General features: G+C 49.2%; 1 protein-coding gene across 4 annotated transcripts in view; it reads left to right on the top strand.

The window, feature by feature from the left end:
- The window catches only part of LOC143841984 (protein hinderin-like), a 224,760-nt gene that overhangs the window by 110,332 nt on the left and 95,836 nt on the right, over positions 1–18,592 (top strand). For all 4 annotated transcript variants that reach the window (XR_013232958.1, XM_077346539.1, XM_077346540.1 and 1 more), the window contains one exon: positions 1,399–1,526. Coding sequence is in view for 3 of the 4 variants with exons in the window: in XM_077346539.1 (XP_077202654.1) it covers positions 1,399–1,526 (128 nt within the window). In the remaining variant the exon portion in view is untranslated. The remainder of the gene's footprint in view (positions 1–1,398; positions 1,527–18,592) is intronic.

Below are 18,592 nucleotides of genomic sequence, written 5' to 3'. Positions count from 1 at the left end.
GAGGCACAGGCCTCTGTGTCAGGGCTCTCCAACATGGTGCCCATGGGCACTATGGTAACGTCTGACACTGACGTCCACCAAGTGCTTTTAGGACGCAGGTCCCGGTGGGCGGGGCTCTTGCCCAGCAGGGCTTCTAATTGGCCATTAATGGTGGCTCCTGCTGTACAGCGCCATGAGTTAGTCGGCGGAGAGCTTGAGCTTGATAAATAAAAGAAAAAAGATTTTCACTGGCCACCAGTGAAAAAAGACCTTCACTGTGTGACTTCACAGACCTTCACTGTGTGAAAGTAGCCATTTTGTGGCTGCATCCACCACGTTGTGTGAACAGTGACCACAAGAAGATGGGGGACATCTGTTCTAGGGGTGGGGAGGGGGAGGGAGCAGGATTCCTGACATCATGGAATGTCCCTGGGTGTGCCACAAGAGATGAACACTGGCACATCCTTTCCTGCTCACCCAATCACAGTCTGCCTCAGTTCATAGAATCAGCCTCTCCGTCAGATGGCTCTCCAGCCTCTGTTTAAAAATCTCCAAAGATGGAGAACCCACCACCTCCCGAGGAAGCCTGTTCCAGTGAGGAACCGCTCTGACTGTCAGGAACTTCTTCCGGAGGTTTAGCCAAAAGTTCTTTTGAATTACCGTATTTGCTGGCATATAAGACGACTGGGCGTATAAGACGACCCCCCAACATTTCCACTCAAAATACAGTACTATGGGCCACTATGGGCAGCTATGTCTATCCCAACTGAAGTGCACCCGGCGTATAAGACGACCCCCCCACTTGGAGGCATGTTTTTCAGGGGAAAAAAGTAGTCTTATACGCCAGCAAATACTGTAATTTCAGCTCATAGGTTCTGGTCCGACCCTCTGGGGCAAGAGAGAACAACTCTGCTCCATCCTCTATACGACAGCTCCTCAAGTATTTGAAGACGGTGATCATGTCCCCTCCTAGTTGCCGTCTCTCCAGGCTAAACAGACCAAGCTCTTTTTCAAGAATGGAATAGAATAGCCTTATTGACATAAAGAATTGACAGAACAATAACATTAACATTTTTTATGCCATTAGCGGGTCCTTGACTCTTAGAATGGCTGACAGGATCGAGGCCACTGTCAGAATCGATGCAGGATCTGTCTCGGTTAATATAATCTTTATCCCGTGTTTCCTGTCTACCCAAGGATACTTCATGTCTTCAAACGGTGGGCTAGCGAGAGTCCAAAATGGGCAAATGTTTGGTATTCTGTTAGTATATGGGCTAGCGTGCCTGGGATTTTTCTTTCTGGTGACTTTGTTCCTTGCCCAGACAGCTAAACCTGATTTCCACAGACTGAATTGCTGTGAGGTTGGTTTACCACCGCCCTTCCACAAGAACCATTTTTGTCCTTAACTCGCTGTTTCACCCCTGCAGCAGCAGTACAGGGAATGCCAGGAGCTGCTGAGCCTCTATCAGAAGTATCTCTCTGAGCAGCAAGAGAAGCTCACTCACTCTCTCTCAGCACTCGAGGCCGCCAAGCAGAAGGAGCATCAGGTGAGTGTCTTGAATCTCAGACGCTTGTACCCAGAATCTTAGCTGTTTTACTGCAGATCAATATGGCTTCTCTTGGAAACTATCTTCATGGACGTAGAAAACAGCAAGAGTCCAGTAGTCCCTTAAAGGCCAGCAAATTTTGGGGGCCAGGGAAAGAGCTTTTGTGAGTCCCTGCTCACTTCTTCAGATACAGCCCCATCTGTCCTGTCTTAGAAAGGAGGGACTTCAGGTGCTAAGCGACCATAGCAGATGAATGACAGTTGCAGGCAGGATCGGTTGAGGTGTGATATGCCGAGTGGTAGCAGGTGTGGTGGAATCAGCACTGGGAATGAGACAGGAAACCTAGGTCTCGGTTCGGTCCAGGAGGATGCATTGTCCTGAGCTTCACCGCTCATGAATTCACTGCTGAATCGCAACTGATAATGATTTCATGGAAGTAGAAAAGAGCAAGAGGAAAGAAAAGAGCACCTTAAAGTCGAACAAATTTTGCGTCAGGGAATGAGCTTTCATGAGTTACCGCTCAGCTGTTGAGAGAACTGAAGGTATCTGAAGAAGTGAGCCGTGACTCACGCAAGCTCCTCCCCTGCTACAGACTTTGTTCATCTTTAAGGCGCTCCTGGTCTCTGGCTCTCTTCTACTGCCACTGTCACATTAAGATGGCTGCCCATCTTGATCTCGCTTAGGCGCATGGAATGCAATGCCCACAGCTGCAGAGGCAAGCAACTTACTGCTCAAAGCCAACTTCGTGAAGAAAGCTGCTGATCATGGCGTGATGTCCAGATTCCAACATGTTCCCTCCAATCAGAATTTCAATATTTTAACATTTGAGCGGGTTGTAACGAGGGACGTCGAGAAACTGGAGAAAGGGCTTACTCAGAGCTGGAATAATGTGGCACATAAACAACGTCTCTTACTGCAGAGCCTCAGCACTTAATTCATTTGTTATCGGGACATTTAGAAACTGTTACACTTTACTGGAAACTATTTGTTACCGGGACATTCAGAAATTATTACACGTTACTGGGAGTGCTTGCACAGTATTATAATAACAATTTGTTTTTACAGGGGTTTTTTGGGGGGGTTTGTTTGGGTTTTTTGAAAAAGCCAGCAACGGACTTTAGCGGAAACCTGGTTCACGTTACTTATATCTGACCTTACCTTCACCAGGTCTTGGTTTGTTAAGCCTTTTGTGGATCTCTGAGTCAGGCTTACTGCGATGAGGCATTGCAAGGTTTTCTGTGGTTTGGCCCTTGGTCTATAAATAATCAAAGGGGTGGAGGGGTGGAACCTTGGAGTCTAATTGGGTGATCATGGTGCGCATGTTTTGTAGGTAATATCGGCTTCATTAAGCACCTAGCTGCAGGCTGAGGCTCCGGGAGGTTCAGCTGCATGAAGCTTATGGCTGTGACCTCCTGGGATAACTGGGTCATGCAGTAGGCCTTGGAACATAATGGGGATTTATCCTGCTTGCTCAGATCTTCTTCCATCTTTGATTAAACTGAGCCAGATTCGAGCCCACTAGCGCCTGGAAGACTAACGAGATATGCAGGGTATGAACTTTCGATAATCAGAGCTCCCTTCATCCAATCTGACAAAGAGAAGTTTTGACTCTCAAGTGCTCAAGCCCTGAAAACATTGTTAGCCTCTCTGGACTCAAATCTAGTGGTTCTGCTGCTGCCTTCTGAAACTGATTAAATCCAGGTCTTTTTCCATTCCCCACGATCAATTTTTAAACTGAGGGCCCTGTCAGAACTATCTGGGTTCTGCAGGGCCTTCAAGATGGAGCTCTCACCTCTCTCGCAGAGAGAAAAGGGAAGGCGATTGGAAAGCCGCTTTGAGACTCCTCCGGGAAGAGAAAAGCGGCATATAAGAACCAACTCTTCTACTTCTTCTTTACATCTGTTACACCGCCGGGCATGGGTGAACGAGGACCATGGGTCTAGTAGGAACCGTGGCGATTGTATTGTATTTATCAGTGCAATTGTCATCTTGCCATCCTATGTTGTTATGTTTTTATTTTGTGAACTGCCTCGAGCTGGCTGGTCTGGGAGTTGGCTGTATAGAAATTTAATAATTAATTAATAAACTCAGTCCACTCCCATTCAGGGGGATGACACTGCATTCATCCCTATGCAAATCACTCAGTAGTATGGATGTGCGCTTCGGCTCAGTTTGGCCACCTCGGTGATCGCCGAAGCCCAAAGCAGGAGGCCAGCATTATGGCACGGAGAGCAGGGGCAGCCGTGGCGGTGCGCCAACTGGCGGCCCTATCATTGGCCAATTTGTGACGGGTGGGTAGATATGACCATATATGGTCATATCTCTCCATAAATGCTTGAGAATTTTTTTTAAATATATAAAAAATTAGCTCCCACCCACTTGGGAAACCCTTCGGGTCATCAGGAAACCCCAAAGTTTCATGAAACCCTGGTTGAGAAATCCTGCACTACAGCAATAGCTTTCTATAGAGGAATGGGAAGGCGACTGTAAGCCGCTTTGAGCCTCCTTCGGGTAGGGAAAAGCAGCATATAAGAACCAACTCTTCTTCTTCTTCTTCTTCTTCTTCTTCTTCTTCTTCTACGCCTAACAAGTTTAGTATTTTTCCTCCCCTGTCCTCTGTGAAAGGGACTAATCCAGGGGTAGTCAAATTGCGGCCCTCCAGATGTCCATGGACTACAATTCCCAGGAGTCCCCTGCCAGTGTTTGCTGGCAGGGGGCTCCTGAAGAATTGTAGTCCATGGACATCTGGAGGGCCGCAGTTTGACTACCCCTGGACTAATCTGTTTTTGAAATCCATTTAGGGGAAACAGAGACTGTCATGTTTTGCTGGAGCGGCTACCATTGATGAAATTAGGTTGGGATTTTGACAAAGAAAAACAAAACCCAAAAACCCAGGAAGAGAAAGTCCCTCTCTGTCTCTCAAGCTCCAGATTTCAGGCCCAAATGTGAAACTAACATGGGTGTTAAATCTCTGAGTCAGGGATGCTTGCCTACAGGGGCGGGGCCAGGAACTCTTACTTGATAGGTCAAGCCTTGACACATGTCCTCAGTCGTAGTGCGTTTGTGGGAGGGGAGAGAGGGCACTGTGATGTTTTGAGATGGGAGCCCTCGCGGAGTCAATAATCACTCAGTGGAACGTGCCGCTTCCCCCTTTTTTGGCGAGAGAAAGTTAATTCCATTTGAAAAGATACTTAAGGGTGACACGAATTGAATTATTCAAACTGGCTTTCTCAGCATTAACTCTGGGTTAATATCTCATGATGCCTCCGGTTTCATTATAGGAGTTTTAAGTACATAACTTTTTATAATAAATTCAATACTGAGGAGCTGGGCTGAAATTGGTTTACTTTCTCACGAGCCATAAAAAAGCAGCATTAATTGTAAAGTGAATATTAAAGCGGTCACCAAAGTTGACTCAGACAGATGCAGAGATAGCCACGGCGACGAGATGTGCAGGAGCAATAAGTTTCCGGCCCGACATTAATAGAAAATACCATCTATATTAAAATGTAGTTAAATCACTCCCATCAAGAAGGATTTCCGACAGTCCCTCGGCCACTCCCAAGCGTCCTTTCTTTTTCTTCTTCTTGCCGCTTCCCACCCAGCTTTACTCGGATGTAAAGGAAATGGCCCTTGTTCCAGGTAATCAGCTCTGACCTAATTATACAGGCCTTTGCTCCGCTGCCGTCTCAAACAGTGGAAAGAATCCAATTTCTTTTGGCGAGAAATTGTGGAAACGCTTTGCTACTTGAAGGAGCCTCGGTCTTGAGGGTTGAACTGGGACATGGGGATGGGTCTCTCGAAGGAAGGGAAGGGAAGGAGAAAGGGAAGGGAAGGGAAGGAAAGGAAAGGAAAGGAAAGGAAGGGAAGGGAAGGGAAGGGAAGGGAAGGGAAGGGAAGGGGGAAGGAAAGGGGAAGGAAAGGGGAAAGGAAAGGAAAGGGAAGGAGAAAGGAAAGGAAAGGGAAGGAAGGAAGGAAGGAAGGAAGGAAGAAAGGAAGAAAGGAAGAAAGGAAGAAAGAAAGAAAGAAAGAAAGAAAGAAAGAAAGAAAGAAAGAAAGAAAGAAATCCTCACCCAGTCTGGCTCTTTCTCACATTAATCTGTTTGTTTGTGAGCACAGCTGCCTGGCTTTTGTTTCTTATTTGTATAAAATCCTCCCTACATCTGCTGATCCCTTGGCTCAAAGATTCCGGACTGCCTGCATTCTCTTGTGTCTTGTGGCTAAAACTGGTAGGAGGGGGAAAAAAATTGGAGTGGTCCTGTCCCGTAGAGTAGTGATCCCCAACCTGTGGGCTGCGGACCACATGTGGTCCGTCAACTAACTGGAGGTGGGCTGCGAAGGACGCCTTCTCCCCCCCCCCCCCGGCCCTTTACTTCATCCACGATCTGACAGGCGCACATGGGACTATCTCGTTGCAGAGAAACAAGCTCAGGGTTCCCATTGATTTGTCATTGTCATGAGTTAAAATTTCCATGAAAATAAGATGTTCCTTATGTTCATTGTTGTGGTGTGTCTGTCTCTTATTTTGAAGGGATGTTTAAACATGACCATAGCGATCAGAGAGCGTTAGGGCAGTGGTTGAGAGTAGAGGAGTAAACTACCCCCCCCACTGGGCCTCAGTAAAATTGTCAAGCGTTGAGTGGTCCCCGGTGATAAAAAGGTTGGGGACCACTGCCGTAGAGGGTGTGGGCGTGGTGTGCCTGGGGTTTTTCCTGCAGAAATAGATTGCCCGGGGTGTGTGGAGATGGCATCCACAGCTGTGCTTACTGCCAGTCTGCCATCTGGAGGTACGCTGTGTGTCCAGGCCCTCGGGAAGCAAAAGCCATGCTCTTTTCCTCCTAGGTTGGTTTAAAACCATTAAATATAGATTAACCTCCAAGCTCTTTATCATCGTGAATAATAACTTCCATAAATCACGCACTTCCTTGCATGTGCACCTTGGCGGAGGAAACCGTCGGCCTCCAAGTCCCATGCTAGGAGCAAAAAGGGACAGAATGGCTTTTGAGGAACTGCGTGTTCCTCAGGAAGGGAGCTCAAACCTGAACACGAGAAGTTGCCTCTTACTGAATCAGACCTTGGGTCCATCAAGGTCTACTCAGCGTGGTCTTAGGTTGAGGTCTTCCACGTCACCTTCTGCCTAGTCCTCTGGATTTTGTTTTTCAACTGGACATGATGGATTGAACCTAGGAATGTCCGCATTCCAAGCAGATGTTCTACCAGTGAACCAGAGCCCCTCCCCAGTAGAGAAGCTGCCTTTATAACGAACCCGACCCTTGATCCATCAAGGTCAGTATTATCTGCTCAGACTGGCAGAAGCTCTCCAGAATCTCAGAGAGAGGTCCTTCACGTCATCTACAAGTGGAGATGCCAAGCATTGAACCTGAGCTCTTCTGGATACAAAGCAGATGTTCTACCATTGAACCTTTCCATGATAATGTGCTGTTTTTGGCTTTAGGGTCTCCCAACCATTCTGTGCAGGCCTTTTGGACTCTGCCAGCTGATTAAACAGAGTTCCTCAATCCAACACCTGGATCCAGTTACCAGATTTGATCCTTCAGATCTTTTCTGCCAGCAGGGGTTCTTTCTTCGTGTGGAAGGAACCTTTTCCTCATGCAAGATGTTCTTCTGAGTATTTTGCAGCAGAATATGGCATCTTCTGTTGGATGAAGGCTACTTGGCTAGTGAAAGAATTCCACAAGATCCTACTTTTTATATTATTATTATTATTATTATTATTATTATTATTATTATTATTATTATTATTATTATTATTATTATACTTCGATTTATTTTTCGCCTCTCCCTACAGGCTCCCTCCCGTTTACTACTTTGTTACCAAACTGATCCTGATGTTCTTTTGGTTTCTTTCTTTCTGAATTTATGGTCTGCCCTTCCCTGGTGGCTCAGAGTGGCTTACCAGAGAATTAAAAATACAGAACGATTAAAATTATTATTTATTTATCTATTTATTCAATTTCTAGGGCCCTGCTTCTAGCCAGCTAGCCCATGTCGGCTAACGACATTCATTTAGAACACAATATAGCAATATATTAGAGATCTGTACCATAGGATTAAGTGTGCGGTGGTTAGACACGATCCAAATGGATGCCAGTCGGAACATTATACAACTAAAAGAAGCGGTGCAAGATCAGAAATCATGGCGGCAGTTGCGCCCTGGGATCCCCAAGAGTCGACTGGATGGCTAACATCATCATAACAATTCATCATAACAATGCAAAACATTCTATTAAAACCACTCTCCCATCCATCCTTTCCCCCAAAGCAGGGGTAGTCAACCTGTGGTCCTCCAGATGTTCATGGACTACTATTCCCACAAGCCCCTGCCAGCGTTTGCTGGCAGGGGCTCATGGGAATTATAGTCCATGAACATCTGGAGGACCACAGGTTGACTACCCCTGCCCCAAAGAAACCCACCTGAAGCCTCTGGCAATCTGCTATATACATCCAAGGATCAATCGATCATTCATTCATTCATTCATTCATTCATTCAGATTTGTATACCGCCCATTTCTTTGCAGCTCCGGGCGGTTTACATTGAACATTATATAACTTCCATGGAACGATATACCGACTGTAACATCAGCAACTTTCAAATAAGGCATCCAAAGGTTACAAAGCCACGTGTATAATATATAAATGAAACTACCAATGGAGGAGGGGCAAGGTCTGCCTCGGCCTGGCCTCAACCAAACGCCTGGCGGAAGAGCTCCGTCTTACAGGCCCTGTGGAACCGGGTTCGTTCCGTCGGTGCCCTCTGCTCTTCCGGGGGCTCGTTCCACCAGGCAGGGGCTGGGGCTGAAAAAAAGCCAGTAGTTAAAACCAGTTAATTCAAGCTGCTGCTTCCCCACATGAAAAACGAGGGGTGGGTATGATAAAATCCATCCAGGTGAATTTAGCTGGATGAGTTGTAGGCAGGGAGGCCAGCAATGTATAAACTCATGTCTAGGTCTCTTCCATAGGCCCGGCAGAACGACTCTGCCTTACAGATGTTCAAGGTCCGGCAGCCCTTAAGGTTGAGGAGAAAGGGGTCAAGCCAAGAAGTCTTTGCCACTCCGAGGACTCTGCACTTCCATTTCCTTCCCTGCCGTTGGTTCTCGGACCCCATGAGAGCAACAGCGCTCGCTATTTAAATTGCTGCCATTACGCTCTCGGCCGACGGTATGTCATCCAAGCGCTGAAATGCCGCAGGGCCCTCTGGAGGAGAAAGTTTGCCCCGCCAAGGCGAGGCGACGGTATGGATTGCCACTTAGCTGATTTGTATTTATCCTAGTTTGCCTGTTTTGCAGCCGCATCCTCCAAGTCTGGCTAATAAGCTTCTGACATCTTGCTTCCATCACAGCTGTCTCGGTAGCCTTGCATTTCCGTGGCTTTAATAACTCAGTGTAGACGGAAAGGATAATGCTGAAGGAATTGACTGAGCTAATTAGGGCTTGATTTGTCTTGCTGTCCGCAGCATGACAAACATATTCTTGACGTAAATAGGAGAAGGCAGACTGGTTATTCTTTACCATTAGCCACCTGCACCATCACTCTCTGGCACGCAAAGGCAGAAGGGAAGGTGAAGAACAGCAAGGCATCATGTCCCATCACAGGTCTTCCCGTGGATGGCAAGGTTCCGAGAGCTGTGCGGAAAATCCTGTCCTTTAAATCACATCTTCTCCCAGAAGATACATAGAAACATAAGAGTTGGAGGATCCCTCAAGGGTCATCTAGTCTAACCCCCAGTACAATGCATGAAACTCACAGCTACCCCTCCCAGCTTGGTGTAGTGGTTAAGAGTGTGGACTTCTAATCTGGCGAGCTGAGTTTGATTCTGCACTCCCCCACATGCAGCCAGCTGGGAGACCTTGGGCTCACCACGGCACTGATACAACTGCTCTGACAGAGCAGGAATCTCAGGGCTCTCTCAGCCTCACCTCCCTCACAGGGTGTCTGTTGTGGGGAGAGGAAAGGGAAGGCGGTTGTAAGCCACCTTCAGACTCCTGTATGCTCAGATCCTTGGGCCAATCTGGCCAGAAGTAAAATTCGTTTTTGACCCCAAATTGGCAACCAGAAGCCCTCTGGGTATATAAGAAGGTTCTTTGAGAGTTGAGCACTGGCCTTCCCTGCTGTGACCTGTGTAAATTCCTAACAAGTCATCCCATGGCTGAAATGGTCATTCAGCCTTTGCTTTACAATCTCCAAAGAAGGAGAGCTCACCATCTCTTGTGGACCTCTTCCACTGAGGATCTGTCCTGTCAGGAGGTTCTTCCTTCCCACTTAGCCAAAAAAAAAAAAAAACCTCTTAATTTAATTACAATCTGTTGGTTTTGGTTGAACCTTCTGGGGCAGCAGAAAACATCTCTGCTCCATCCTCAATATGAGAACCCTTCAAATACATGGCAGATGGGTATGATATTACCTCTCCAGGCTGACCTTCCCTGTCTCCTTCAAACTTTCCTTACAAGACTTGGTCTCCAGACCCTTCACTATCTCTGTTACCCTCTCCAGCACCTGAAGCATAGGCACTATTGTTTAGAAGGAAGAAGAAGAAGAGTTGGTTTTTATACTCTGCTTTAGACTGCCCAAAGTGGCTTACAGTCGCCTTCTCTTCCTCTCCCGGCCCTCGCCTTGGTCTGTGCCTTTGTTAAGCAGTTGAAGGCAAGCTGGCCAGCCACCCTGACCACCTGTTGAGTCTTCCGTGGAAAGCCACGGCCATTGCAATCTTTTGCCAACAACACACTTGAATCCCGGATCCCAGAACATCCATCTTTCTGTTTCCAAAACTGTCAAGATTTGCCTTACATAGCAGAGCAATCGGCACCAATAGCAGCAGGCAAAATATCAGTTTCCGGAAATCAATTTTATAGGAATCTCTTCTCCAGACAGTTTGACTTTTAGATGTTTCGACGACAACCTCCTTATGCAAGCGGCTGCCAGTGGAGGCTACAAAGGCAGAAACCTGGAGGTTCCCCCCATGTCCTTGCGCTTTCCGCAATGGCCCATTTAAAATCGCAGCGGCCTGCACCGTCCTTTTACTGCTTTCTGCTGCAATTATTTACCGCCTTTCTGACCCGTAAACAGAAAACGGGTTTCTGCGGCTGGGATTCATCCTCTGAGGGCGTGCACAGCCTTAAATAGTACTTACTTCTTACTTACTCTTTTCACAACCAGAGTCATAAACAGCAAAACCTCAATCCCACAAACGGAGCGCTGAAAACGTACTGCGAAAGTTATGGCTTCACTGAACAAGCGCTTCCAGAAATGTCAGGCAAAGTAGTTTGTTTAACTTTGTGTCTGAGTAACCGGGATGATTTCACTTCTGAAGAGATAAAGTCCAAATTAAATGATGGAGAAATTAGTTCAGGTCTGAGGTCTGAAAATTTGGGACAGTCAAAAAACAAACAAACAAACCCACATGATCCATCAAATCAATTTTGTTGTTGCCACAATTACAGTATCTGTGTATGGAATTTCATTGAGTCCTCCTTTCGCTACTGCTGGTTGGTTGGTTGGTCGGTCCCTCCTTCCTTCCTTCCTTCCTTCCTTCCTTCCTTCCTTCCTTCCTTCCTTCCTTCCTTCCTTCCTTCCTTCCTTCCTTCCTTCCTTCCTTCCTTCCTTCCTTCCTTCCTTCCTTCCTTCCTTCCTTCCTTCCTTCCTTCCTTCCTTCCTTCCTTCCGTTTCTATTCTGCCCTGCCTTGGGTGACTCAGTAAGTTTCAAAGAGTTAGTTCAGAGAGATATTTTGGCATTTTTGTTGGAGGGAGAATGCCTACTGAGAGATGGGTATGGGTGTGGGTGTGTGGGTAACTTGTCCAAATGTCTTGAATGAATAACCATCCTGCTGGCATTTAGTTCCTCTGGAGCAGTGGTCCCCAACCTTTTTATCACCGGGGACCACTCAACGCTGGGGACCACTCACCGGGGACCACTCAACGCCTTTTACTGAGGCCCGATGGGGGGGGGGTAGTTTTAACTCATGACAAGGACAAATCAATGGGAACCCTGAGCTTGTTTCTCTGCAATGAGATAGTCCCATCTGGGAGTGATGGGAGACAATGACAACCAAAGTGTGTTGTAAAGGGCTGGGGGGGGGGGATGAATAAAGGGCCGGGGGGAGGGGGAGAAGACGTCCTTCACGGCCCACCTCCAATTAGTCGAAGGACCACATGTGGTCCGCAGCCCACAGGTTGGGGATTGCTACTCTGGAGGGTTGATTAACCCTGAACCTTTCCTGGGCTTAGGGTGGTTGTGGTGGTGGTGCTTGAGGTAAAAGGTAAAGGTGAAGGTATCCCCTGTGCAAACACCGAGTCATGTCTGACCCTTGGGGTGACGCCCTCTAGCGTTTTCATGGCAGACTCAATACGGGGTGGATTGCCATTCCCTTCCCCAGTCATTACCGTTTACCCCCCAGCAAGCTGGGTACTCATTTTACCGACCTGGGAAGGATGGAAGGCTGGGTCAACCTTGAGCCGGCTGCTGGGATTGAACTCCCAGCCTCATGGGCAGAGCTTCCAGACTGCATGCCTGCTGCCTTACCACTCTGCGCCACAAGAGGCTCTGAGGTGCTTGAGGTAGAGGCCCCTAACTGGCAACCTGTCTGCAGGAGCTTCTCAGTAGGAAAGTGTATCTGCAGGAGCCTCTCCTCCAAATTCATAGAATCATAGAATAATAGAGTTGGAAGGGATCTCATGGGTCATCTAGTCCAACCCCCCAAAATTGCCAAAAGCTTGAAATATGGGGTCCAATTCTAGGGGCACCCAAAGAGGGTGCCAAATTTAACCCCCAATGGTTCCTGTGATGAGAAAAATAAAACGGATTCTCTGGTCCTTTCCTCATCGTGGGACATAATGGAAGTTGGATGAATTGGCCCCTCTTGTCCAATCTTTTTCCATCTTGGCCGCTCTTTCGAGGAGAGGCTCCTTCAGTCACGCTGCAGGTTTTGTGTTTCTTCCTCAAGTTACTACCCCGCCGGATCCCAGAAGAGACAAAAAGGGGAAATTTCCAAGAGATGTCAGTGGCACCATTGCTGTCAGTGGTGCCAAATCAATCCGACCAAATCCCAAAAACCTAGGGGTGATCTGGATGGATCAGATTTGGTCCAAATCACTTCAGGCCAAATCTGAAATGGTACACCCCCTTGCACATCCCTGGTTTACAGTAGAATAAGATTTGAGTTGAGGCCAAGAAGAGTTTCAGTTTCAACTCTCCTTCTCCTTCTCCTCTTTCTTCTTCTCCTTCTCCTTCTCCTTCTCCTCTTTCTTCTTCTCCTTCTCCTTCTCCTTCTCCTCTTTCTTCTCCTCTTTCTCCTTCTCCTTCTCCTTCTCCTTCTCCTTCTCCTCTTTCTTCTTCTCCTTCTCCTTCTCCTTCTCCTTCTCCTTCTCCTTCTCCTTCTCCTTCTCCTCTTTCTTCTTCTCCTTCTCCTTCTCCTTCTCCTTCTCCTCTTTCTCCTTCTCCTTCTCCTGCTTCTGCTACTGCTACTACTACTACTACTACTACTACTACCTGACGAAGGGAGCCTATGACCTGGAAAGCCTACGACCCGGAAATCGGGTCTATCAGGTGCTGTTGGGCTTGAATCTTGCTGCATTTTTTTGACGGAGACCTTCAGCTTGGAAAATTTAGGCCTCTGCAGATCTGAGAGTGAAAATCTAAAGTATTCTGGGCCCCCATCGTCATTGCCGCAGCGTCAGTCTGCCTTTGACAGGAGGGGCCGTGGTGACAAGGCAGGCGTCCTGTCAGCACAACCCAGCCAGCGCGTCTTCTAAATGCGTCTCAACATGCACTTGGTGCAGACGCTGTTCCCGGCGGAGTCTGCAGCAAGACTAGGAAGAGAGAATCTTTGGGGCAATCCATTGTCCCTCCCTTTTATCTCTGTCTCTTCTTCCCTTGAATTCTGTCTGTTGTCAGTTTGCTTCTGGGGTTCTTTAAATTCCCTTTAAATTCTTTAAATTTCTAAAGTGGCACTGACCCAATAAAAACAGATCAGGGCACCCAAAGGGAGCATGTGGGGTGAGGCTGACTCCTCACTGGCCCTATGTTCGGGAGGCTGGATGGGGTAATTGCCCTGCAGTGGGCTCAGGCTGGCAGAACTGGGGTCTCTTCAGACAGGGACTGGTCCTAGCTTGCACTGCATGCAGGTTTGCGGTGCGGGGGGGGGGGCAACTTCCATTTTCACCTCTCCCATAATGAGAAGGAGCATCTCTTGGCAACTGGGTGGGCTCTTTGTCCAAATTCAAGTCCACAAAATACAGAGGTGGCCATGGGAACTGGTTGGAAACTGTGTGAGACGGGAGGCTGGACTGGAGGGACCCTCCCTGGCCTGACCCAGCAGGGCTCTTCTGAGGGTCTTCTCAGGGGGAGGCCTCGGCCTCTCTGCCCTGTGGCTGGCCCTGCAGAGGAACTGGCTGGCCCCTGGGTGAGACGGGAGGCTGGACTGGAGGGACCCTCCCTGGCCTGACCCAGCAGGGCTCTTCTGAGGGTCTTCTCAGGGGAAGGCCTCGGCCTCTCTGCCCTGTGGCTGGTCCAGCAGAGGAACTGGTTGGCCCCTGTGTGAGACGGGAGGCTGGATTGGAGGGACCCTCCCCTGGCCTGACCCAGCAGGGCTCTTCTGAGGGTCTTCTCAGGGAAAGGCCTTGGCCTCCCTGCCCTGTGGCTGGCCCTGCAGAGGAACTGGCTGGCCCCTGGGTGAGACGGGAGGCTGGACTGGAGGGACCCTCCCTGGCCTGACCCAGCAGGGCTCTTCTGAGGGTCTTCTCAGGGGAAGGCCTCGGCCTCTCTGCCCTGTGGCTGGCCCTGCAGAGGAACTGGCTGGCCCCTGGGTGAGACGGGAGGCTGGACTGGAGGGACCCTCCCTGGCCTGACCCAGCAGGGCTCTCCTGAGGGTCTTCTCAGGGGAAGGCCTCGGCCTCTCTGCCCTGTGGCTGGTCCAGCAGAGGAACTGGTTGGCCCCTGTGTGAGACGGGAGGCTGGATTGGAGGGACCCTCCCCTGGCCTGACCCAGCAGGGCTCTTCTGAGGGTCTTCTCAGGGAAAGGCCTTGGCCTCCCTGCCCTGTGGCTGGCCCTGCAGAGGAACTGGCTGGCCCCTGGGTGAGACGGGAGGCTGGACTGGAGGGACCCTCCCTGGCCTGACCCAGCAGGGCTCTTCTGAGGGTCTTCTCAGGGGAAGGCCTCGGCCTCTCTGCCCTATGGCTGGCCCTGCAGAGGAACTGGCTGGCCCCTGGGTGAGACGGGAGGCTGGACTGGAGGGACCCTCCCTGGCCTGACCCAGCAGGGCTCTTCTGAGGGTCTTCTCAGGGGAAGGCCTCGGCCTCTCTGCCCTATGGCTGGCCCTGCAGAGGAACTGGCTGGCCCCTGGGTGAGATGGGAGGCTGGACTGGAAGGACCCTCCCTGGCCTGACCCAGCAGGGCTCTTCTGAGGGTCTTCTCAGGGAAAGGCCTTGGCCTCCCTGCCCTGTGGCTGGCCCTGCAGAGGAACTGGCTGGCCCCTGGGTGAGACGGGAGGTTGGACTGGAGGGACCCTCCCTGGCCTGACCCAGCAGGGCTCTTCTGAGGGTCTTCTCAGGGGAAGGCCTCGGCCTCTCTGCCCTATGGCTGGCCCTGCAGAGGAACTGGCTGGCCCCTGGGTGAGACGGGAGGCTGGACTGGAGGGACCCTCCCTGGCCTGACCCAGCAGGGCTCTTCTGAGCGTCTTCTCAGGGGGAGACCTCGGCCTTCTGCCCTGTGGCTGGCCCTGCAGAGGAACTGGCTGGCCCCTGGGTGAGAAGGGAGGCTGGACTGGAGGGACCCTCCCTGGCCTGACCCAGCAGGGCGCTTCTGAGGGTCTTCTCAGGGGAAGGCCTCGGCCTCTCTGCCCTGTGGCTGGCCCTGCAGAGGAACTGGCTGGCCCCTGGGTGAGACGGGAGGCTGGACTGGAGGGACCCTCCCTGGCCTGACCCAGCAGGGCTCTTCTGAGGGTCTTCTCAGGGGAAGGCCTCGGCCTCTCTGCCCTGTGGCTGGCCCTGCAGAGGAACTGGCTGGCTCCTGGGTGAGACGGGAGGCTGGACTGGAGGGACCCTCCCTGGTCTGACCCAGCAGGGCTCTTCTGAGGGTCTTATGAAGGCCTCAGCCTCTCTGCCCTGTCCTTGGCCTTCCAGAGCAACTGGTCAGACCCTGTGTGAGACGAGAGGCTTGACTATATGGATCCTTCCTGGTTTCCTCCATTGTTCGTCTTGTGTCCTTCCCTGATTAAAATGCATTGGCTAAGACTTGCAATGAGATTGCGCGTACTTTTTAATAACTTTCCTCCCTTTCTTTATCAAGTTCCTCGCTGGCCGTCCTTTTAGGCAGATGATGATTTATGGAAAGTGATCTCGGTGTTTATTTGAGCCACCAAATGCAATAAATCTGCTAGCCATTTGAAGGGAAAGTTTATTAATGCGGGGGCATTATTCTGTTCAATATCGTGTTGTCTTTAAAATTAAGCAGAGCATTAGTAATAATGAGACCGGCTTAAATCAATGTGTCCCTGGTATGAAACCTTTTTGCATAGTTGGGGGGGGGATTGAACTGGGCCTATTGTAGGAGGGGTATTTATAGCCCGACAAGATGGAGAGACCCTCCAAGTGAAATCATTGGCGTTCAGGCTGAGACTATTGTTATATTCATTTTAGGTGAACTTAAGAAACAAAAAAATCAGAGTCCAGGAGCACCTTTAAGACTGACAAAGATTTAATCAAGGCGTGAGCTTTCGAGTGCAAGCACCCTTCTGACGAAGGGTGCTTGCACTCGAAAGCTCATGCCTTGATTAAATCTTTGTCGGTCTTAAAGGTGCTACCGGACTCTGATTTTATTGTGCTACTTCAGACCAACACGGCTACTCATTTGAATCTATCCTCAAGAAACAAAGACCTCCTTAGGTGTGTTGTAGGTGGACCGCTGTCGGGAGCACGTGACCCTAATATTACAGCAATCGCATTGGCTCCTGATCTACTCCCAAGCCCTCGTCAAGATGGACTGTCAAAGGCTTTCGCAGTTGGAGTAATCTAGTAGTTGTGGTTTTTCAGGGCTGTGTGACCGTGGTAGGTTCAGTCCCTACATTTTGGCAGTCACTGTGGCTGGCATGTTCAGAGCTGGGACACGGCGACATGGGAATCTCTCTGGGCCAAAGTGTGGAATATGTGAAGAGTAGTTTATTTACTGTGTGTGTGTGTGATACATTACGTTCCTGCCTTGCAGGGGATACATGGGAACTAGGAAGAGGAGAGCCAGCTTGGTGTAGTGGTTAAAAATGTCGGCCTCAAATCTGGCAAGCCGGGTTTTATTCCCTACTCTTCTGTGTTAGATTGGTGGATTCGGGGAGACCAGGATGCTGGGAGTTCATTTCAGCTTTTTATTGTGATCCCAGCATGGCAGAAACAAGAACCAAAACTGAACCAAAGAAACCCACAACCAATCCCAACTTATATACAACCCCCCCACAATAGATCTTCTTGCCAGTGGGCACTATTTAAACTGACTGGATCCGGCAGATTGGATCTAGCTGTGCACTGGTGAATTACAGTGCAGAGTTATGATCCTGCTCTGGACCTCAAGCTTGGTCATCGGCAAAAGTGCAGACACAACACTCCACACCCAGCCAACTGGGCGACTTTGTCTAGTCACAGTCCTGTTAGAGCAGTTCTGTCAGAGCTCTCTCAGAGCCACCTACTTCCCAGGGTTTCTGTAGTGGGGAGGGGAAGGGAAGCTGATTTTAAGCCGCTTGGAGGACTCCTTTCAGTAGTTAAAAGCGGGATATAAAAGCCAACTCTTCTTCTTTTCCTGTACTGGGTGGAGTTCATTAGCAAATCCATTAGGAAGTATTTTCCTGCATCTACATGGAGTTCATTAGAAAGTTTTAGTCAAGGCCTTGCCTGTCTAATATGATAAACCATTGTGAGGTGTTGTAAGAGTCCCCACATAACTTGGGACCAGGATATTTCCCCCTCCAAATTAAGATATCTGGTCCATCAGTCAAAGAAGCTTGTTCTGTGGGTCCACAAGAGAGGGCCTTTTTGGTGGCAGCCCCACAGTTATAGAATAACTTCCCTGGGATGATGCATGTGGCCCCTCATTTTTGATCAGCAGGAAACCGCTGAAGACAGTTTTATTTTGGATTGCCTTTGGTTAAGTTTATTTGCAGTCTTGAGTCGTGATTTTTCAGATTTGGGGTTTTATGTTTTCGGCATCTTTTATGGTACGCGTTTTATCAATGTCGCAAGCTGTAAGGAAGAAAGGCAGCTAATAAATGTTTTGCATAAGTGAAAGAGTGCAGTTGAGTGTGCTCACCAGCTCTTTCCCCACCATGAAAACCCACTTAAATGGTGGCCTCATAAACAGATCCTCCCCGACACCTTTGTTCTGCCGTGCGTGAGCTCTGGGCGGTGCCCGGCCCCCACGTCCAGAGGTGCTTGTCTGTATTCTGTGGGGCTCACAAGACAAAAAGTGATACCTCCAAGCATTCCGTTCCTGTGATTTTTGGTAGCCTCACCCTGTTGGTTTCTATGGCAAACAAATTTGTTTGCTGTATGCTGGGTTTTTGATTGGGTTTTATTGAAACGGTGGTTTATTATTTTTATTATTGTATGGCTTCATCGTTAGCTGCCAGGAGCCCCATTTCGGAAGAGGGGCAGGATTTTTAAAAAAAATCTAATAAAATAAATGAATAGACAATGGCCGTGTAGACAGATGACACTTCATTTAATTTTGCCGTAGTGAAATTGAAGCTGCTTAGTGAAGCAGAAAGCCAGTCACGAATAAAAAGGCTGAGGGAATTTAAAAAGAGAGAATTAAAAGAACGGGCCGACTTCGAGCAGAAGCTGATGGGCAGTAGGTTCAGGAAGAGCGAAAGGAAATGCTACTTTACACAGAGAGTCTTTAAAAGGTAGAATTCGTTGCCAGCGGATGTCGTGACGGGCCCAGGCATTGACGGTTCAAAAAACCCTCGGGCGCAAATCCTCTGACTCAACAGAGCCAAGAAGGGACATCTTGGGAAGGCCTTGGCCTCTATTCTCTGTTGTTGCACCTCCGGAGGACCTGATGGGACAGGAT

This window comes from Paroedura picta, chromosome 7 (genome assembly GCF_049243985.1).
Source record: "Paroedura picta isolate Pp20150507F chromosome 7, Ppicta_v3.0, whole genome shotgun sequence".
NCBI classification, from domain to species: Eukaryota; Metazoa; Chordata; class Lepidosauria; order Squamata; family Gekkonidae; genus Paroedura; species Paroedura picta.
Note: the sequence above shows the minus strand (reverse complement) of the source record. Positions and strands in the feature narration are given on the sequence as shown.